At 42.4% G+C, this 23,063-nt stretch overlaps 5 protein-coding genes across 5 annotated transcripts; 4 read left to right on the top strand and 1 right to left on the bottom strand.

Moving 5' to 3' along the window:
• The first annotated feature begins 1,689 nt into the window (after positions 1-1,689).
• Bcbud6 lies at positions 1,690-5,966 on the top strand. The gene is made up of 2 exons (XM_001550030.2): positions 1,690-2,161; positions 2,259-5,966. The coding sequence occupies exons 1-2, from the start codon at positions 1,991-1,993 to the stop codon at positions 5,166-5,168; spliced, it is 3,081 nt and encodes a 1,026-aa protein (XP_001550080.1). The 5' UTR covers positions 1,690-1,990; the 3' UTR covers positions 5,169-5,966.
• A 3,145-nt stretch (positions 5,967-9,111) lies between these two features.
• On the top strand, positions 9,112-11,763 carry BCIN_14g00870 (hypothetical protein). The gene is made up of 3 exons (XM_024696982.1): positions 9,112-9,816; positions 9,877-10,178; positions 10,247-11,763. The coding sequence occupies exons 1-3, from the start codon at positions 9,362-9,364 to the stop codon at positions 11,389-11,391; spliced, it is 1,902 nt and encodes a 633-aa protein (XP_024552796.1). The 5' UTR covers positions 9,112-9,361; the 3' UTR covers positions 11,392-11,763.
• Positions 11,764-15,022: 3,259 nt separating this feature from the next.
• BCIN_14g00860 (hypothetical protein) lies at positions 15,023-16,283 on the bottom strand. Its single transcript, XM_001550028.2, has 2 exons — positions 16,108-16,283; positions 15,023-16,051 (listed from the first exon to the last, which is right to left on the bottom strand). Exons 1-2 carry the CDS (start codon positions 16,216-16,218, stop codon positions 15,179-15,181), a joined length of 984 nt encoding a protein of 327 aa, XP_001550078.1. The 5' UTR covers positions 16,219-16,283; the 3' UTR covers positions 15,023-15,178.
• Positions 16,284-18,957: 2,674 nt separating this feature from the next.
• Positions 18,958-20,470, top strand: Bcpg1. The gene has a single exon (XM_001550027.2). The coding sequence runs from the start codon at positions 19,142-19,144 to the stop codon at positions 20,288-20,290; it is 1,149 nt and encodes a 382-aa protein (XP_001550077.1). The 5' UTR covers positions 18,958-19,141; the 3' UTR covers positions 20,291-20,470.
• An 811-nt stretch (positions 20,471-21,281) lies between these two features.
• Bcnat2 lies at positions 21,282-23,017 on the top strand. Its single transcript, XM_001550026.2, has 2 exons — positions 21,282-22,082; positions 22,256-23,017. The coding sequence occupies exons 1-2, from the start codon at positions 21,617-21,619 to the stop codon at positions 22,687-22,689; spliced, it is 900 nt and encodes a 299-aa protein (XP_001550076.1). The 5' UTR covers positions 21,282-21,616; the 3' UTR covers positions 22,690-23,017.
• The last annotated feature ends 46 nt before the right edge of the window (positions 23,018-23,063 follow it).

The raw sequence follows: 23,063 nt of genomic DNA, 5'->3' as shown, positions 1-23,063 counted from the left end.
TTCCATCCTCTTCCTCTTCTTCAAAATGGCCCCGAGCGCTTCCGTAAGGTGTCTTTGAATGTCTGGTAGCACAGGCCTGAGCTTCGAATCCCTACATGGATTGCACATGTGCATGGAAGATTCAAGTACGACCGGACTTTTTCTTGCATCTTACATCTTACATCTTACATCGTATATCCTCTCATGGGCCGTACAGTCGAACGGACTTTGGATCGTTTGGTACTCGGCCACGTTACATATTATGGATGACGTCGCAGAGGCAGGCATGGAAAGAAGGAAAGAAAGGAAAAAGTGGGCTTGTATGATTATGATTTAGAGGTTAGTTCCGTCAAAGTATTCATCGCATCGAGAGGGAAATCTTTTGTTCTCCTCGGATTCATCCGCTCCGCCAAATCAGTGAAGCCTATGTATGCAAAATAAAATTGTTGAGGAATAATCTTGATGTTTGCCTGCGGTACCTTTCTTTTCTCGCGGACATCTTCATCTGCACGGAGCTCGAGTGAATCACCAATCAGGGACGGAGAGGCTTGCATATCCCCATGGCCTCGGGATGCGGCCTAACGGGATTGAATTTGTTTTGTTGAATGTTGGTCATTGCCGCGCGGTATGGAAACACCCGAGTGACATGTACCTCGAGCGCAGTGCCATTTGATTCCTGATACCTGACACCGTGGTTGTTGGTTGGTGTTACATAATAAGGAATAAAGTACCGGTGGTGCTAGAGTAGTTTCACACAGTAGACGTGAATCTGGAACGCTTTCGCCTGATTGTTGAATTCGAGAAGTAATTTGGAGATGTCATGGTTGATGTAGGGTTCAGATAGCCAGGAACCCGAAGAGGGCCATAGATATCTCGAATGTCCATTTGGCTTGCGGAGAACGTAAAATGTTGGTGGTGCACTGTCACTCTCCTTCTGCGGCCACACCAATGCCAACGCCAATACCAAGTAACGTGATCGCGGCCCCTTCCAGAGCTTGTTTCGCCCTGTTTGACTTCTAGAACCGACTAGGGATGTGTGCGTGTGTGTGTGTGACTGGTGTTCTAACTCTCTTCTAGTGCTGCGTCCGCATCTGGAGCATATCAAGGGCATCTGCTGCACAAAAACAGACTTTCTTCGCGAGATGAGCTTCAACCATATCACGATGCCCAGGTTGTGGTTTAAATAGCGAGGTTGGTCTGTTAATATAAATGCTTCGTAAGGGAGGAGAATGAACCCAAAATTGGAATGGCAGGGATAGACCTTGTCGCTGGAATGTCTGGAAATGGAAATGCAAACTGGACCTATTTAAAATGACTAATTTGATGTCTGAATACCCAAGTTGTCTAAAGTGTCTGTGGACGAAAATAACCATCGACTTGTTCTCAGTAAGGTGTGTTGGGAGCCATCGAATCTGGCGAGCCGTACCAAACATGGCCAGATATTACCTAAGCTGCAAAAGTTAATCTCAACGTCCTGCCTGCCTCTCATGGTATTGTTGTATTTGTTAGGCCGGCAGCTAATCTTCTTCCGACCTAGTCCCGCTGCATTCACGTTGTTCCCTCTCGCTCACAACCCTCCCTCACATGCAATCTACCCTTAAACATGTGATTCCGCTGTAAATCTCCTCCAAAAGCTCGGGCCTACCCTTTTATAAACGTTCCCCAGTCAGAAAGGTTTCACCACCTGAGTAAACCTTTTCGCCTAAACTAGCGTGATCTGGCACACTTGCATGAGGCACTCACCTGCCGTGTAGATTGAATTGAATTGAATCCATTCGAACTGATACCTACCTACTCGACATTTTCTGCAAGAAGGATTCACATTCATTTGCTGCCGATTTCATTCCTGTCCTCCTATCCTTCCCATCACCGGCGCGCATCTAATTGCATTGATTTGCCAAACAACACGGGCTATTCTACGTTACTTTGTGCATGGCGCGCTGACTCTTCGCTGAATCCTCCTTTCGACTTCCCATAGCACAGGATATCAATAAGTAGTGCGGTCGCAGAAATGCAAGCACCTCAACGACCCGTTCAAAGACGATCTCCCGCATCGGATTCCCCAGGTCCGCCTCCGACAATATCCGCCAGGGCTATATCTCCCAGTTTGGGTCCTCAGCCAAGGAATTCAACTGCGTCAACCAAGTCGGTTCAAAGCAATCACTCAGGGAGAAGGCAAAATGTAAGTGATTGGTTCCGCTTGACATCATTGATTTGTCTTTGCGACAGTGATCTCCCAGTGAGAACGAATGCGTGCTAAAATATTGATTGCTGAATAGGGTGGCCAACCTCCGACAAGCAGCGGTAGTCAAAGTGGTCAAAACCCCCCACCATTATCTCAGATCGAAAAGAGCGTAACACATCTTCTGGTAGCCACAAAACAACTTCTCGAAACCCTCACGCAATGGTCTCGACATCAAGCGACGGACGCACAAGTGTCGGATGTTTATGTGCGCCTGGGATATGAGTTCAATATTGCCTGTAGGGCATTTACAGCCATAAATGTTGATACTTCGGATTTGGGGAATGTACCAGAGCTGCTCCGACATATACTCGAATCAACGCTGAGTCAAGAAGCAAGTGTCGAGAGTTTGGAGAAATACCTGCCTCGAATTAGAGATATAATCATTACTCTTCTTCACGGTTTAAAACGGAAGCAACAAAAGCTGCGGCAGAAACAGGGGAGAGATAGCGCATCACAAAATGGAGAAACCTTGCCGAGAAATGGAAGTCTCAGTAGCATTGCGAGTAATAGTACTGGGTTGACTACATTACTCAACCAAGGTCTGGAAAATAATTTTCAAGGGGACTCGGGTGTGGCAAATGACAGAGGAAGCAAAGGACAATCTACAAACGACTCAAACGTGCCTCCGAGGATGTCTTCAGCATCAGGATCATCAAGCAGAAGGGCTGCTGGACCACCAAGAGACTCATCTCGAGGTTCAATATCCTCCGATCAATCTACACTATCGAGCCAAACAATGCAAAGCATTCCTGTTGTTCCACCTTATCCTGGAGATGAAGTCTCTATACCAATGCCACGTCAAAATGATCCTGATCTTTTGAGTGTGGATAACTTCCCACCACCTCCGCCACCACCAAAGACGAATCCCGCAATGCTAGCTTTACAAAAAGGGGGGGATTTGGAAAGAAGAGCTTCAAGACGTTATTCTGCCTATCAAATCTCAAAACTTGTTGGTGCATCTCCAAATGGAGTCCCAATGATGCCTGTTCCACAGAACTCGCCAATACCAAACAGAGGACGCAATGATGCTAGAGAGTCTTTGAGAGCTGTTCAAAATCGTGATCAACGTCTTGGTCGAACAAATTCTCGCCTGATTCAGAATGAGATATCTCCAGTTCGAAAGCCAAGTGTGGTAGCTGAAGATAGTCAGGAGGTCTCAATTCAACAGCCAGATGAGCCACCTTTGAACGACAGTCCTACAGTCAAGACTCCAGAAGACAAAATTAGACAATCTATTAATGATTATGATGGACCGAGTGCAACTCTCAATGGACCACCTCCTGATGTTCTTCCGAATTTCGATAATCAAGATCAAGATGAAGAGAAGACTATTTCTGAACCTCCTCAAGCCCCTCAACACAAGCGATCTCGTTCCAAAAGAGAAAGTCCTGCTTATGGCAGCCAAGCTAGACAATTCACACCAGAAGAATCTCCACCTCCCCCGGATAAAGAGATCACAATTTTCTTACAATACAAGACCAAGGTTAAAAAGTTTGTCCTTGATGATGGATACAAGGACTTATCTATGGCAAGACTACAATTGGCTTTCATTGAAAAGTTCGCCTGGAATACACACAACAATGGCGTTGATCTACCCGAGATCTACATTCAAGATCCAGTATCTGGTGTTCGTCATGAACTGGAAGACCTTCAAGATATTAAAGATCGTTCTGTACTTGTACTAAATGTTGAGGTTCTAGATGAAGTGAAGCGACACATTGATGATAGTCTGGGAGGATTGAAGAAAATGGTCGAGAGCGTCAAAACAGCAATGGATGATCAACAAGTTACAATTCAAAGAGTTTCGGATCGCCAGCAGGACGCTGCAAAAGAAATGGCTCGAATCGCATCTGCGCCACCTGGTTCTTCAAGACTCTCAATGATCGATACTGGACGTATTACCAATGGCATTAACACCAGCCCCTCGAAGGCCAACGGTCAAGCTCAACTTAGCGAAATTCAAAGCCTTCGTCGCGATCTTGCAGTACTCAGGCAAACCTACTCTGGCTTCCAATCTGATATTCAAAGTTCCATGGCTTTGATTCGCACCAAGGCTAGCTCGGTCAAGAGTGTTGCTGTTAAAGCTGTCATTCCAGATATCAATGGTGATTCCGGGCGTTCTTATGTCAATGGTGGAAAGAAGAACCTCAGCGAAGATTCCGATAAACTGGTTGCACAAGTGGATGATCTTCAAGATATTGTTGAAGATTTACGAAAGGATGTTGTACAACGTGGTGTGCGACCTCTTCCTAAGCAATTGGAGACTGTTGCCAAGGATATTTCTCAAGCTACAATGGAGTTGAAGAGGATGCAAGACTTTTTGAAACGTGAGAGACCAATCTGGACAAAGATTTGGGAGAAGGAATTGGAGACCGTTTGCAATGATCGTGAAGAAATTACAATGCAAGAAGACCTTGCAGCAGATCTTCAAGATGATTTGGAAAAGGCCGCACAAACATTTGCACTTGTCGAACAAGCTACCAAAGAACAATTGAAAGACGGATCTCCAAGTCATATTGGTGCCGGTCGAAGTCTTTCCAAACTCAACCGTGTTGATCCAATTGATCCTGCCGCGGCAAAAGAAGGTGTTCTTGATGAAGTTCGTGCCTTACAACCAAATCACGAGAATCGTCTCGAAGCTATTGAGCGTGCCGAAAAACTTCGACAAAAAGAACTTGAAGGTCGCCGAGGCAACGTTTTGCAAAAAGAATTGACCTCCTTTGTTGAATCGGGAAAATTGAAGAAATCTGGAGGCTTCGAGGAAGTTGAAAGGCAAAGAGTTGCAAAAGACGAACGAATCAGAAGAGAAGTTTGGGAACGTCAAAATGGAATGACGCAAGCAGATGCAGATTTTGAGGAAGTTGATCCTTCAGTAGAAGAGGTAGCAGAAGCAGATGAAATGGTCGAGGAGAATGTAGATGAACATTCTGATTTGGAGACATGAAAAGATATGACATCACGATGGGCAATGGATATTCCATTTCCGAAGTATGATGACATATTTCGAAGAATTTCAGTGGCATGTCTTGAAGGAGTGATACACGAAATGTAATGTTGGACTTTGATTTCAACATTTACATGATTTTACCATGTCACTTTTACATGGAAGGCGCATATGGTATTTGCTATTATATTCAAGCAAGGAGTTGTTAGGGATTGGGCATGTTTGTTTCATTGATGCGGTTGCATGGTTATTGACATAAGCGATTCTTGTGATTTTCGCGTGGCGATGAAAGCGCGCCATGTCGATATATGGAAGATTCCATGGCGTGTTGTTACAGGGGCGTTGTTTAAACTTGGCAATGGATTTGAGGTCTGGAAGGGAAGTTGATGGATTGACATTACATGATGGTGGATGATATGTAAATGAGGGTGTATGAATGGAGAGGGAAGCGGAAAGATGTTGGAAAGGAAATAATGGGAAATACAGTGGTATGATACCAATGCAATACAAGGAATGGTAGATAGATAGCATGTGTATTGTAGTTGTATTTCCCAATACCAGGTATGAAGTATCGAGTCATCATTGTAGATGAGAATTTAAAATATTGTCAAATGTTTAGGGTGATGATTGTGTTTGTTGTGTGATGGGATGGGATGGGATAGAATCGAATCTCCTTCCTTAATTCGTTCTTAGGGTTACAGAACGTTGAGTCTATTTACTTTATTATATCTTCTGGTTTCAACATATGTCATAAATGATAATCAATCAATGAATGGGAAGAAAATAATGAGAGGGTTAAAGAGGGGGAGAGGGGGGGGAGGAGAAAGGGGGAGGAGGAGGAAGAAGGAGGAGGAGGAGGAAGGAGGAGGAGGAGGAGGAAGGAGGAGGAGGAGGAGGAGGAAGAAGGAGATGGGGAAAAGGGAGTTGGAGTAGTAAGCGAATTTAGCTGGTGAGTAGATAGGTGGGTGGAAGAGTAGGAAGTAGATAAGTATAGGTATATATAGATGGGATTGAATTTGAGAGTATATTGTAATCTTATGATATATGTGGGATTGAGTTTTTGAATTTTTGAGTTCTTAAGTTCTTGAATCTTGGTTTTTTTTTCCCTGGAGTTTCTTTATAAGTTTTTTTTAGGAGGTGGGAGGGAGGGAGGAATGGGAGGGAGGGAGGAAAAGAAGGAGCGAAATATCGAGAGGGAGGGGAAGGTAGACAGACAATAGGGAAAAGGGAAAGAGGGAAAGAGGGGTTGAAATAGCGAGCGAATTTAGGTAGGTAGATGAGCAAATATATAGATAGATAGATAGATAGATGAGTATGTTAGTGCTATCTAGATATATTTTTTCTGTTTCTATAATAATAAGTCGGTTTTATTTCATTTCATTTTTTATTCTTATTCTTGTTCTTGTTCTTGTTCTTGTTCTTGTTCTTGTTCTTGTTCTTGTTCTTGTTCTTGTTCTCAAATTTTTAGAATGGTTTTCTGAAGTGGTTTTTAGGGTTGATATATTATTAGTTTTGGGGGGGGGGGGGGGGGGGGGGGGGGAAAGAGGACAGGAAAAAATTAGAAGATTGGGGGGAGGAAAAAAGGGGTTGGAGTAGCGAGCGAGCGAGTGAGGGAGTGAGTGGGTGTAAGAGATGAAGTAATGAAGTTTAGATTATTGTATGTATGGTATTAAAAGGTGATGTAATGTAATGTGTTGTGATGTAATGCGATATGATATGATGTATTGGTAGTTGGGTAGGTAGGTATTTGGAGATAGAGTTTGGTGTTTTTAGGAGGGATGAGGGGAGGAGAGGTGGAATTATGTTATATTGTGTTATTCAGATAGGAAGAGAAATTGATAGGGGAATTGATGTTGATTTTGATTTTGAATAGATGAGATATAGAAGAAATAGATGAGAATTAAAAGATAGAAATGAAGTGGTCTGGAATAATACAGTGTGATATCTTCTCTCTTTCTCTCTTTCTTTTTGTTTCTGTTTTTTCTTTTCTTTTTTTTTTCTCTCGTTTTTTTTTTTCCCCTAGGAATGAAGTGAAAATTTAGATGAGATGCTGCAGCTATCATTGTTGTTTGCTGTCTGTCGCCTTTTGAGAGATGGAATGCAAGGGGTTGAAGAAGAAAATTGCCGATGATTACCGTAAGTAACCGCTGAGCTTTGGATTTTGGATTGTGATTTTAGATTGTGGTGATGGGTGGGAGTGGAGGCGGAAGGGAACATGAGGGAGCGAGCGCTTGTTAGATGGGTTTGAATTTTGAGAGGGGGCATTTGGGTAGATGTGCACTGTGTTGGGGTGGGAGGACGAGAATGGGATGGGATGAGGTGAGGTGGAATGGAAGATTCGAGATTGGAGGTGCTGCGTATGTTGTATGTATGTATGTATGTATGTATGGTATGTTGTTTGTAGTACTTTTTGATATATGTAGATAGATATCGTGGATACTTGAAAGATATTGATAGGTATTAGATAAGTAACATGATTTGAGGGTATGCATATCAGAAATCTCCTCGTCTATCTCAGTATGGGAACGCCTCTTATGTCATTTTTCTTTTTCTTTTCTTTTTCGGATCTTTTGGAATTTTATATTTTTGGATGGAGTGTTTACAAACCATATCTACACCGTAAAAGCGGTTACAGTACTCGAAATTCGAATTTGATGGATGGGTAACAAGGGTTCTTGCATAACCTTTGAAGTTACGGAGGTCCCGCTACAAGGGGGCATAGGATGGGCTTGGATGGTTTGGAGTTTATTGCGGTTTGGTTATTGCTGATCAGCTCATGGGTTTAGGCGGGTTGGGCTGGGTGGCTTGGGGAGGTGTAGATGCCGATAGCCGGCTGGGCATATTGTGATGGAGTGAATTTGTAGGGGACTTATGGTGGAGGTAACGGTGAGGACTTGAGGTATAGAAAAGTTCGAGCTTGGGATTGATGCTGATGTTTATTGGTTTCACTTGGTTGGTCATACCAGACTTGGAATCGGAGTGGACAATGCAAGTTGCGGACCGGTGTTAAGCTTTATGAGCGTGTTCTGGTAGGGGTAAGATGGTGATGTGTGAGTTCGTGAGAGGAGATGCTTATTAGATGAGAGCGAAAGGGAGGAAAGATGGATAAGAAATGGTATGATTATACATGAATATTGGATGATGATGATGAGAGATTCAAGGGTTGAGTGAGAATTGCACTTAGAGATTGCGAGTATTATCTTGTGCATTTTCAGCTGTCTGTTCGCTGATGTCCAAAGTCTAATGTATGATCCGATATCCGACATCCGACATCTTCCTTTCTGGAGGCAAATGCGATTGTTATGGAGTTAAGTTGATACATATGATGTTAGATACATACCGGTATACGGATTTAGCAAACATACCGCAGCATAACATTCATGGGTAAGAGATTATTAAACATACTGTCAAAGTGATACATACATACATACATACATACATACATACATACATACATACAGTAGCTTCACACGCACGAAATTTGGCGAGTTGACCAATAGGAGATTAAAATCGAAATGGATTCAAGGGTTTGGTCTAGACACAATTAGCTGAGGCAATTAGATGGGCTGTCAAAATGTCAGCGTATTGAATTATCGAATTGATGTCAAAATTGATCAGTACTTTTACCTCGTACTTATTAATTCAATCCGCCCGTATGAGTGGATCTACCGCTCAACGGCATAAAATTAAGATCGGTGCCACTTTCTCAATTTGCCCGGCTACGGAGTCAGTTCATGGTCGGTTTACGGAGTATGGAGATGGACTTTAGAATTTTACCAAGGCACGGCTAGGTAGATGGGGGCGGGACTTTTTTCTGGTAAAGAAGGTTCTACTAATCTTCTTTTCTCCCCTTACCAAGCTCAGCTAAGATAGCTATCTTGTCATATAACAGGTTTTCATGCTCCGCCAGTGAGAATTTTATGTTCCATGTAAAAAGTTTTTAGATTTGAGCAAATAAAATATATAGCCTATGTCTCCTTCCTTTTTTTAATTTTGAGGTTTCATTTCTTCATTCATCATCCATACATAACATACAATTAATTAAATCGTCATCGTCATTGTCAAAGGAAAAGGTCTAGACGAATCCAAGTCTGATAAGCTTATCTCTACATACACCTCGATAACTACTCGGACGAGTATAAACACAACTATAACAATCAATTGAGAACAACCACACCATCACAATCACAGTCATGAATGAGGCAGATCGAGAAATAGTACGCGCCGAGCGTGATGCCTCACCAGAACGTTACTCCGTCCAATCACCCATTCATTCCCCTCTACCCCGCCATCCCTCCCACGAAATAGAACGTATACCTACTGCATCCTCCATCTCGACGACTTCTTCCGATGCCTCAATTCGTCCTACAGTTTCTCGAGCTCCCACACAAGCTGATTTAGAACGTCATCCAACTGTTATATCTCGCATTCAAACTGCGCGTTCGCAGCACACGGGAACGGTAGGGAGAACCCCGACGGGAAAAAGTAGTAGAATTACTAGGATATTTAGTACAAAGGAGAAGCCATTGCCATTGATGGGATTGGGAAAGGAGTATCCTCCTCTTTTGCCTGCTCAAGAGGAATATGTGGTAGAATTCGATGGACCAAATGATCCGCTTCATGCTGTCAATTGGCCGATGAAGAAGAAGTGAGTTCCAAATAATTTACTCACTATTCCAATTGAAGTAAAGCTAATCGATGGAAATAGGCTTGTTACAGCAGTAATGTTGGCTTATACAACATTAGTATCATCATTTACATCGAGTATTTTCTCAACAGCAACCAGAGTTGTAGCAGCCGAATACAATGTTTCCACAGAAGTAGGATTATTAGGACTCTCGTTCTATGTTTTAGGATTCGCTTTTGGACCAATATTATGGGCTCCTTTGTCGGAATTGAAGGGAAGAAGATTACCAATTGTTATTTCCATGTTTGGATTTTCGATCTTTCAGATTGCAGTCGCGGCGGCGAAGGATTTACAAACAATTTTGATTTGTAGATTTTGGGGAGGTATGTATACCATTATTCTCTCGCTTCGAGATTTGGCATAGGCAAAGGCTAATCTATTGGATGAATAGGTATGTTTGGTGCAGCTCCTTTAGCGGTTGTTGCAGCCGTTTTCTCGGATATGTTCGATAATAAAACGAGAGGACTTGCTATTACTGTATTTTCGATGACTGTTTTCACTGGACCTCTTCTAGCGCCTTTCATTGGTGGATTCATCGTTGAATCTCATCTCGGCTGGCGTTGGACTGAATGGTTAACTGCTATAATGGGTTTTGCTGCATTCATCCTAGATCTCTTCTTCCTTTCCGAGACCTACCCGCCAGTCATTTTGATCGAAAAAGCCGCCGAACTCAGAAGAAGAACCAAAAACTGGGGTATCCACGCCAAACAAGAAGAAATAGAGATTGATTTCCGTGAATTGGTTACCAAGAATTTCTCTCGCCCTCTCAGACTTTTGGCATCAGAACCTATCGTTCTTCTTTTGTCTATTTATATGGCTTTCATCTACGGTCTTCTCTACCTCTTCCTCACAGCCTATCCAATCGTCTTTCAACAAATCCACGGTTTCACAGGCGGCGTAGGTGGTCTTCCATATTTTGGTATGGTTATCGGAATGTTAATCGCAGGTTTCTACGTTGTTCTTACTCAACCATCTTACAATCGTAAATTGGCAGCAAACAACGGTATTCCAGTTCCCGAATGGCGTCTTCCACCGGTGATTGCTGGAGGAGTGAGTTTCGCGGCAGGACTCTTTTGGTTCGGTTGGTCAGGATACAAAGCTGATATTCATTGGATTGTCCCCACGCTCTCGGGTTTGCTTACAGGATTCGGACTTTTGGCCATCTTTTTGCAGAGTCTGAATTATCTTGTGGATTCATATCTTATGTTTGCAGCATCGGCTATTGCGGCAAATACATTGTTGAGATCGTTGGCAGGAGCAGGATTTCCGTTGTTTTCACAATATATGTTTAAGGCGATGGGAATTAATTGGGCAGGAACATTGTTGGGTTGTGTGGCACTTGTTTTGGTGCCGATCCCAGTGTGCTTTTATGTGTACGGCGAGAAACTTAGGGCAAAGAGTAAGTTTGCGCCAAGTTTTCCAGCGCAGCAAGCTCCGAAAGATGAGGAGGAAAGAGGGAGTGCGAGTATGAATGGAAATGGAGAGGTTGATAGAGATGTTAATGGAAGGGAAAAGAAAGAGGAGGTTATGGTTTAATTTTGAAACGATGAGCGAGGTATAGGTGTATGGATTATGATTTCATGAGGAGATGGAAGATGAAGATACCAATAGTTTTTAATGTGAAGGGATAATTTCGTGGGGATGGGATGAAGAAAACGTAGACACAGAAGGGGAAAAAGGATTGAATGGGAAAGGAAAAGGAAAAGGAAAGTGAATAAGCGATATCCAGGAGTTTGAGGGCTAAGCGATAAATGAATTAATTGTCCCCTTTGAGTGGGGTTATTTTGTTTGTATAAATTACTTGTGTATAATGCTAGAGTGAAGATGAGTGGATTGTTAGTATAAGTATAAGTATCGGTATAAGTGTTGGTGTTAGTACTAATATGTAATTATGGATTCTTGATATTATGTTTGTGGGCTTAGGCTGTGTTGTGTTGTGTTGTGTTATTGTTGGTCTCACTTCGGTAGTGATTATGATATCTTTATAATAGATATTGAATTGAAGCTATTTACTGCGTGGACGCGTTTCGACTTTCGATCTGAATACATCCATTCATTTATTCATCAATCCATCTGCCCCCATCCCATCTCTCTCTCTCTCATAAATCGACAAAATATAACCCTAATTTCACACTCACATCTTCATATTTTACATATCCTCTATAACTCTTACCTACCCTCCTCTATCCAGAAGTATGCAATTATATTCTCCAACACCTCCTTCTCTTTCCTCCCGACCTATCCTTTCTCATCCCATCTAGTCTCTAATCCAATCCACCAACATCCTCAACCCCCGATTCTCACATCCCAATTTCAAGATTATGAAAATCGAAACACCCTCCATATATCCAGATCATTATATCTCTCAGAATATCGATTAAGAATCACAATCACAGAAGAGGAGCATATTATCTAGCGAGACACTAGCGCTTCCTTACACAATTGTATACGTGGATAGCTTCTCGTGGTCAATAATGGTCAAGAGATATTATTGCCTTGATAGACTAAGTTATAGTAATTTATAAACATTATTATTCTAGTTAATACCGACAGTATCATGTCATAGCATATCACATTACATATATATATTAAATTATATCTCATTCCATTCCCTTCTTATTCTTCCCCCTGAAACCTCTGTCCCCTCTCCTCATTTCTATAACTAGATATTTCTACTCACACACCCATTCTATATATTTTCCTAATAAACATCCCACCGCTTTCATTTTATATTACAAATCTTAGATATTAATCTTAAATTCAATCTCAATCCGTGCTCTCTCCTTCCTACTCTCACTCTTACTCCCACTCTCGCTCTCGCTCTCACCCCTTCCTCCCTCCTGCCTCCCTCCTCCCTCCACCCTCCCAACCCACAACACAACAGAACATAACATAACCCTCACAACAAAAATGAATATACACACATGAATACACCAGCGCACTAACACACAAACATATTGGACGTTAGTCACATTACATATCTCTCTCGTAGCTCTAACCCTAGAATAGATAGATAGATAAAACACAACACATTTAAATTATATCTACTGTATTATAATCCTAAGTGAATACGGAAAAGAACAGCTCTTTTTGTGGTCCTTATTTAAGACCTACTACTTCCTCACATACAAAGCTAGCTCTTTTGGTAGAATACAATGTGACATTTAGAACCTATCATCGTAGGTATTAACGTTATTTGAATCCTTTTTATACAAACATGAAATTCGTTTATAAGTTAGTAGGTATATAATATATATTATACAATATATATATCAAGCCTTGTGAGATAAACATAAGAATAGACTACAGATGGTCTCTCTTGAACTGGATGGGATGTCGATTTCGACATAAATAGACCTACGAAGTATAGAACGGGGATTCAATTCGTTAGAATATACATTCATCGCAATTCTGATTTCCTTTGTTTAATTCATAAGTTTATGAACTTTGGAATGAAGATTTAATCTTTCGATTTGTACGCAGGTAGATTATATTTGGATAAATGAAGTTCTTGAGGGGCTTGAAAGAAATTCTGAAATTGTGTGTAGTGCACATTGGTTATGAGGGAATTTTGAGAGGGTGTTTTGAGTTAGGGTGGGAGTTGGGTTTAGGGTCTTTGGGAATGGATATTAGAGAGAGAGAGAGAGAGAGAGAGAGAGAGAGAGAGAGAGAGAGAGAGAGAGAGAGAGAGAGAGAGGAGTGGAGAAAGGAATAGATGAACATGGCAAGTTTGAATGTGTATAACGGAATACTATACTTACTTGTGTGTATTTGATTGAAGTGATGTGATTGGGATTATTGTGTAGTGGATAATCAGATTTTCTTTCTGATATATTTTGATTCGACCAATTCAACTCACGATAGTAATGTGAGAAGAGAGTTAGTTGTAGAATATATTTTATATGTAAAGAGATATAGAAGAGATATAATATACATCTATAGTGTACCCGATATAGATAGTTAGCTGCTAAGAGCTAGGTTAATACTTTGATTAGTATAACGTACGTTTTGCATTTGAGATCCTAAGTAGATGATTTGAGAATTTGTATTGAGGTGAGGAGTTTACTTTAATCAATATTCTTCTTCTTGAAGAATTTCGTTGATTCATAGAGATGTATATTAGTCCTAAAACATTACGAATTAATATGAGACGATGGTTTATTTGGCTATGAATCCATAGGGCAAGAGACGAGGAGGAGAAAACTTGAAATAATAGAGAGGAGATAGTTGATTTGAGATTTGTTCTAAGAGTACTATCGTTAATACTAAATTTGAGGTAGCAGTAAAATAGTAGACTGATATATTGATAGTAATATAGCAAATAATGAGATATAAAACATCATACATGTCTCTATATAAGACCAGGCCAGAGATATTTACGAGTGATTTAAAAAAACTCATTCTATATAACATCATCGCAGAGGAAATTCGATTAGCTATTAGTTAAGCAGTATGAGATGAATATGAACTCCCTTTTTAATGAGTATACTATCTATACTATCTATACTATCTATACTATCTATACTATCTATACTATCTATACTATCTATACTATCTATACTATCTATACTATCTATACTATCTATACTATCTATACTATCTATACTATCTATACTATCTATACTATCTATACTATCTATACTATCTACGCTATCTACGCTATCTATACTATCTACGCTACCTATACTATCTATGCTATCTACAATTGTAAATTCCAGGTACCTCCAGAAAAATAAAATTATCAATGATGATAAAGTTATATAAGAATGAGAATAGAGATGTTATCTATTCTGTCTTTTATATTTGTCGTCATTTGGGATCAAATCCTCTGCATTCAGGCTCTGATGATAACGAGAAGGGCAGGTGAGAATAATATAAGATTTCTGAGAAGAGTATCAATCGTGATTATGATGATAATGAAGGGGTCGTCATTTTGGTGAGAATATATATATGAGAGAAGTCCGAAGAAAGAATAATTGGCATAAGGTTGAGTGAAAAGGAAGTGATTGAGTTTTGGGATTCACGGCGGAGAGAAATGATATAGAAATACACGCGATGTTGTACGAGATCGCATAAGATGAATGATACAAAGACCACAATTTCAACTTATCACATATTCACAATGCAAAATACGACAAAAAAAAAAAAAAAAAAAAAAAGATATCGCTGCAGCGAGAACGCTATAATATTTATGCACATAAAGCATTGTAAGCTTCAAAATTTAAATAGCTATATACAATTGAAAATACCTCATCAGAAGATGACCACATCCCTCACTCCGCATCCCCAGTTCCTACTTTTCCGAGTCATACTAATACCCCATTTAAGAAAGGTAAGAGGTGTCAACCCACTTGGAGTAGGAACTTCCCAAAACACCAGCAATGGTGTAGGCAGTAGAGTATTTCTTTGAAAAGCTAGCACGAGTACCTGAAGCACCGGTACCAGTGTTGTCATACTCCTCAAAGAGAACGTTACCAGTTCTTGCATCGCTGGTAGACCATTGAGACCATCCGGCACTCTCAATGATGCTGCCCAAGGAAGTTTCTTGGTAAGCGACACGGGCATACTGAGTCCATGGACGACCGAGATAAACAGATTTCGAACCAGCAGTCGAGGAGGAACTAGTAGTAACAGTGCACTTGTTGATAACGTAGAAAGATGGGTCAGAAGAAGTAGCACGTCCGTTGGCAGTGATGCATCCACCACCAGCAGATGCAGCAATGGTGGAGCCATCAATCCAAGCAACGGAGTGTTGGCCAAAGATCCAATCAACGGCACCCTCAATGTAGCACTTGGCGTAAACTTGGTTACCGGTTTGGGTCAAGAGAGTATCTTGGTATCCGTAAAGACCAACACCGTAGTATCCTTGCTCAGTGTTGTAGGCAGCCAAAGCAATGGCTTGCGAACCCTTTCCATAGGTGTTCTTGATGTTGATGTTGTAGAAAGCGGTGTTCTCCGACAAGTTAATGACGGTTCCGGTCTCTTCGTCGTTGGCAGCTCCACTCAAGAGGGAAGAGCTGTGGACGATGTTGACAACATTGTCTTCGTAGCTGGAAGTGTCCTTAGTGTATCCGTAAACGGTAAGCTTTCCCTTCAAAGCGGGAATGGTCACTTGTTCCGAGTAAGTTCCGGAGTAAAGGAAAATGACTTGGGCGGAGGTGGTGGTGGTGCTAAGAGCATTGACGGCCTTTTGGAACTATTGGCTTGGTTAGTGACTGCCAATTATTATGGATAAAGTTTAAAGCTACATACGGTAGAGTATTTTCCCCCGGATCCAGCGGTGATAGCACCCGATGGGGCACTTGTACGAGCAGTGGCCAGCACAGCAGCAACGAAAGAACTTAAGGTAAGGAGGACACGCATCTTGGCAGTTAATCTTAGAATCAAGAGACGGATGAATGATTGAACAGAGTGGGTTGGAATGGACCGTTTTTCGACGGCCAAGCCTGACTATTTAACATAGGGCAATTACAATATGTTTGCCTAAGCAGCTGAGAAAAGAAACACCTCGTAGAGTAATCTAAATTAAATGCCGAGAGAAGAGAGGCATGGAAAATTCCCGATAGACGACTTTTGAATAGGATTCCGTGAATATTGTTTCGTCCATAGATGCCAGGAGCTATCGACCCCACACTTGCTCGCATACACTGTTGATCCCCTGACGCTCCCCTGCATTGATGAGATGGGGCCGTCCAATGAGGTCTAGATAATCGCTTTTGTACAGGGCATCTCGAAAGATGTACAGTAGTATTGCTTAGCCATAAAGCTTGTGCTTATTTTATCCATACACAAGAAGCAGAGGGAGCTCATGTTGATGAAATATCTTTGGGCCACAAAACATGACGTTAACAAATCCAGTCAATTCGTCACAGCTCGTTTGAGCGTCAAGTTATTTCTGGATATTTTATCAGATAAACGCAAACAATGATTCAAGTAAAGTCCCCCCACTTGGCAGCTGGATTATCCAATCGTCGAAATGCCTGAAAGCCCTTCTTGACCAGAACTGTACATCGAGAAACATGAAACGTCCCTCGCCAATGGCAAGACAAGTAAGGTCTAGACGACTGGCAGTCCCCCTGACCTGGATTCAATTGCAAGGGGGTGAGAGATGAGTGAGACTGGGAAGATGCACGGACAGAATATTCATCGCATCTAGGTTTCTCTTAAAAGTATAAAGACGCTAAATAGATGAATAATAAATTATCTAGAATGAAATATAAGGCCACCAATAAAGAACTCCTATTTCATACATTGAGACATCATTCGATCATTGTGCGATTACGAGAGGAATAATAAAGAATAATATACAAATTGAGAATCGTAATCAGAACAGCATGAATTTAATATTTCCTGCAAATTGATGAACCACGTTTCTTAGAAATTCCTAGTTGTTCCATGTTCCCCCAACAAATCCACTCTCGCACCACTTTCTGTCTATTTGCCGATAGGGTGTGATGCAACTTGCGAAATACGAAATGGTTCACACTCTATTTGGTTCCACCCTGTTATAATGCCGTTGCGGGATACGTGCGGCCTATTGCGGAGATTTAATATACATCGCATATTATACAATGGGTATTGCTGCATGTGTAGATTAATTTTCGTGGCTTGCGGTGACTTAGCAAAGGCTTATGCAATAGGGGTATCGGGGAGCCAAGCCGATATACATGAAGTCGGATCACTTTGAGGCGGTAAACAAGCAACGCTGAGAGTGTAAATCCGGCTGCCGGCAGCAACGGCCCTGGTACTGCATGGAGGCGCAAGGGAACGTAAGTGATGGAGCAAGTAGATGCATCTTTCTGTTCCCTTTCTTCGGCATTACTTTTCACACGTAGCCAGCAGAGCAGAACAGAGGGGCAATGACCGGTCCATAACATCGAGGACCCTGAGGTCTCGAAGATGGGGGTAAGGTTTACGGGTTTGCTATTTTGATATCGTCGGAATACACGGAGGGTTTAAATTGTATATCGCGGAAGATTTAGGCTTTAGGATAGATACAGCAAATATTGATTAACACTTCATCGACCGTCACCCGTGGGCCGTATAGCATACGATGGATGACATTCCAGCTGCAAGCTCAATCACCGTTGAACCTGGTCGGCCGAGTCACCTGGTTGATTTCCCTCAAGATCACTCACGTGTTTTCGTATACAATCACAATCGCAATTAACCTTAACTTCTCATTACCCAGGTTGAGAGTCTAAAATGTTGTGCTTCCTTATGTTGATTGTACCTTTAATCTTAACCAAGGCTGAATAGTATGAGTAGTGTGAAATGTGTGGCTGATGTCCCAGCAAATCGAGAATGAACCCCTGTGATGATGAAACTTGAATTTATGCAAAAATCCACTGTCGTCTGGATCATTGGACGGAAGAATTTTGTGGGATGAAATAGATGGTCATCCCACTCTTCTGCAATACAAACGGGCGATCCACCTTTTCTTTTTACTATCAGATTGAAATTCCAAAAATGTAATCCCTACGATTCTAGATGGCACTCGCAAAACCATCAGTTAGAATCTCAGGGGTTCTTAACCACACCAATCATATCCTTCTAAACTTCCATCAAATCTCTAGTGCAGCCGTCGTTTGTTGACATTTCATCAACTCAAAACATCCAACAACTTCGCCGCATCATTTTTTGGGTTAGTCGTTGGTTAATTACACTAATTGAGGCGTTGTGCTCTGGAATTAGTCTAGAAGAGCTCCAATTTCATCACCTTGACAAGTAATTAAGGAGGAACGGTACTTCGAAAGTACTTCGAAATTACTTCGGAGTGATATTGTAATATACCGGAGGGTCTAGCTAAGATTGCCTTTTATGCTTGTCCAAAGCTTCTTTTGCTTCGTTTCATCTTCCAAGCCTTTCGTTCCCCCTTGATGTATAGCCCATTCAACAAGAAAGTGGTGACATTTTGTACTCCACAAGGCAATCTCTCCTTATTTCAAAGCTTAAGTTTGATGATGTTCCAAGGATCGCTGGGGTCAGAATGCGGACCTTGATCTTGCATGGCAGAGCCAAAAGTGTACCATAGCATCAAATATACTTTGGCTCACCGCGGGTTAGGTTTACCGCTGTTAACATTTCGCATCAACAGCCGACGGCGGGATTCAACCGGGTTCCACTTCTTTGATGCTTCTCCAAATTTCAATCATGTATTTACATATATAAGGAAGCTTCGAATACCTTCTTTTCATTCCTCATCTCATCATCACTTACATTCTTTTCCATACTGTCTAGTACATTCACTCTTTAAACTTACATTCTTTTAACACTACTAGCCAATATGGTTCAACTTCTCTCAATGGCCTCCGGCCTCCTTGCGCTGAGCGCAATCGTCTCTGCTGCTCCAGCACCAGCACCAACCGCAGCTCCAAACCCAGCCGATGCTCTTGCCGCTATCGAGCAACGTGCTGCCGCCTGTACCTTCTCGGGATCTGGTGGTGCTGCCGCCGCTTCCAAGTCCAAGACTTCCTGCGCCACCATCGTCCTCAGCGCACTCTCCGTCCCATCCGGTACTACCCTTGACTTGACTGGCCTCAAGTCCGGCACCCATGTCGTCTTCGAGGGTACCACCACCTTCGGCTACGAAGAATGGTCCGGTCCTCTCTTCTCCGTCTCCGGAACTGACATTACTGTCACCGGTGCCTCCGGCAGCAAGCTTGATGGCCAAGGAGCCAAGTACTGGGATGGAAAGGGAACCAACGGTGGAAAGACCAAGCCAAAGTTCTTTTACGCCCACTCCTTGAAGGGTAAATCAACAATCTCTGGTATCAACATCTTGAACTCTCCAGTTCAAGTCTTCTCCATCAACGGTGCTTCCGGTCTTACTCTCTCCAACATCCACATTGACAACTCTGCTGGAGATGCTGGTAAACTTGGCCACAACACCGATGCTTTCGATGTTGGTTCCTCCAGCGATATCACCATCTCTGGTGCCAACGTTCAAAACCAAGATGACTGTCTCGCTATCAACTCCGGTACTGGTATTACCTTCACCGGTGGAACCTGTTCCGGTGGTCACGGTCTCTCTATCGGATCTGTCGGTGGACGTTCCGACAACACTGTCTCCGATATCATCATTGAATCATCTACTGTCAAGAACTCTGCCAACGGTGTCCGTATCAAGACTGTCTCCGGTGCCACTGGATCCGTCTCCGGCGTTACCTACAAGGACATCACCCTCTCCGGCATTACATCCTACGGTGTTGTCGTTCAACAAGATTACAAGAACGGTTCCCCAACCGGAAAGCCAACCTCCGGTGTCCCCATCACTGATGTCACTTTCTCCAACGTCAAGGGTACCGTCTCCTCCAGTGCTACCAACGTCTACGTTCTTTGCGCCAAGTGCTCTGGCTGGTCTTGGGATGTCAGTGTTAGCGGTGGTAAGACCTCCAGCAAGTGTGCTGGTCTCCCATCTGGTGTCAAGTGTTAAACATCTTAACACCTTGACCATCAAACCCTTTGCAGGGTTTGGAACAATTTTATAGAAGGGGATGGGGGGTGGTGTTGTTGGAGCAGTGCTCAGTGTTCGCGTTCTTTGTATATATAGCTTCTATTGTCCACATATCGACTGTTTAAACCATTGTAATCGAATTAATTTGATTACCTTCCAAAACTTTAGCTTCCAATCATGCTCTTCAGTGAATTCTCCAGGTCTCTGTGAAACCAATCGATTTCTCGCCGTATAAATCTTACCCTCTGTTATCAGTCTTCTCTTCTGTTTGATGGGCAAAGTACATCCGATCATGAACTCAAAGCTCGACATTCTCCAACTCAACCCTGGATTTCTCACTTCCACTGTCAGATCATAGAGTGTCGGGCCCGGTTGTCATTCGCCAATATAGCGGGGCTAGGAGTGTTTTAACGTGCACTATACTATCAACACATTTTTCTTACCACTTTGATTCCTCTATTGTCGATTGCCGTTCTTATCTTTAGAGAACAATATGGAGGCTTGCCCCTAAACTCCTATGGCTCGCTGCGCTCGAATGTGTTGATCTATGTGACAATTTAGACATTCTGCCTCCACGTCTTTCTCCCGCTAACTGATCATGAACTTTCGGAGCGCCGGCGCGGCGTCTGTTGAGTACTTTATTAGTTGAAAGGACTAAATACAAGGTATTCATGATCGTTAGTACGAGAAGGATACTTAGTTATAACAATATCTTGGGACAAATATAATTGCGTAAGTCTTTATGTACAAGTGTCATAAGATGCAGACACGTGACAGCCAGAATTATGCCACTTATTTGCACAACTAGTTCTCTTAGAACACCGTAATTTGGTATGTAATTCTTTTACATCATCATGCACCCATTCGGGAGCTCCCCTTGTCAAAAACGCGGAAGGAATTTGCCGTCTCAAATTTTGGTAGTCTAGTCCCTCATCAAAACTTTAGTGGAATATGTTGTCGACGATTGAATGGACTACGATTTAAGAGCGCACGCTGATAGAAACATTGATACGAATTATCGAACTGCAGGAAGGGACGAGAGTCTGGAATTAATAATTGAGCTGTCAGCTTATAACGAAGTCAACAATACAGGAATCAACACTTGCGAACGGGTTTTCCGGACATAGTAAACGAATCCAGCTGTTGGGACCCCTCATTTTGAGATTGTGAGGTTATTGGAAGAGGAAGAAAGAACGCGATTGAGTACGAGTTTGGAAACTTGGATGGTAGCTGCTTGAGAGTAAAGGAAAAGACGATATATCATCCCATTCTCATTGCGGTAGGAGGAATCACCAAAGTGCAGATATGTTCCGCGCAACGATATCAGGATTGGGGGCTGGGGGAATGCGCCAGTTCATCACAGCTTCTCGAACTACGATTCAAAATACGACTTCCACAAGATCAGCTATTTTGCGCAAGCTGCCACAGCGACCTATAAGCACATCTACTTCTACTCCTACGCATTCTCTCCGCTCAAAATCTCGTCCGCAGACTACCAATTTTACATTCTCCTCGAATCCGAGACCGTCTTCGGAAACATTGTTCCAACGTCTTCGCACAAGAACAAATAGATATTTTCACAATTCAAGGCCGAGGAGGAATGGAGAGGCAAAGCCCGAAAACTTGGTGGACGAAACTACTTTATCAGGGAGAATGAAGAAATTGAGTAGAGAATATGGGTGGAGTGTGGTGGGAGTTTATATCTTTTTATCTGCGGCGGATTTTCCATTCTGCTATTTGTTGGTCAGAACGCTGGGAACGGATAGAATTGGTAAGCAGATTGTCTTTCTTCCTATCGAATTGAGTTTGGGGATTATATCGGGAATTGTATATGCGCGAGAGTTTGATTCTGTTTCCCATGAATGGATAATTTAGAAAGAGGTCTATCCTCTGGCTTACATTTTCTAAAGCCCAAACCAGCAGCTGGCTAACACACTATCACAGGTGAATGGGAACACACAATAACCTCCTCCATCAAATCCATCATCCCCGATTCCGTCAAAACTACCTTCCACGAGTGGCGCGTCGCCATGCAGAAAACCTCACATGATATCACCGGATCCGACAAGCTCGGCGATGGAGTAGAAATGGCAGGATGGGGCGTAGAAGAAGCAGAAGAGCGCAACAAAAGAGATGCTAGTCTGGGCACTCAACTGGCTCTCGCCTACGCGATTCATAAATCGTTTATTTTTATTAGAGTGCCGTTGACGGCGGCAGTGACCCCTAAGGTTGTGAGGACGCTGAGGGGCTGGGGATGGGATATCGGGAAGAGGACAACCAAGGAGGCGAAGAAGATCGCAGCGGTGAAACACGCGGCTCAACCGGCGAAACCTCTTAGGACGAAGGTCAAGAAGGCCTTTCAGACAAAGAAGAAGTAGAGGTTGCTGAGAAGGCATGGTTTGGACGAATGAGGTGTATATATGGGTATGGTACATCTTGTTGGGGAAATTTCACTCTATTGTAATTATGTATGAAGAGAAGTGGGAGATGAGAGTGGTACAGCGGAAGAAAAGGATATGAATGAAATGGAATGGGAAGGGAAGGGAGAACGAATGTTACGGTTAGCATAGCATGGTATTGTATGGTATGGTGGAAAGAAAAAAAGCATTGGAAGGAGTTCATCGTGTATTATCCATATATCACACGCTACACAGCGCGCATAGATAGCAATGGATGTTTTTGGATTGGAAGGGGAAGATTATGCCAAACAGAATAAACACTCTTCTCTTGTATGATGGCTGTACATATCATG

This window comes from Botrytis cinerea, chromosome 14, assembly GCF_000143535.2.
Source record: "Botrytis cinerea B05.10 chromosome 14, complete sequence".
Lineage (NCBI taxonomy): Eukaryota > Fungi > Ascomycota > Leotiomycetes > Helotiales > Sclerotiniaceae > Botrytis > Botrytis cinerea.
This window is presented reverse-complemented; position numbering and strand designations above follow the sequence as displayed.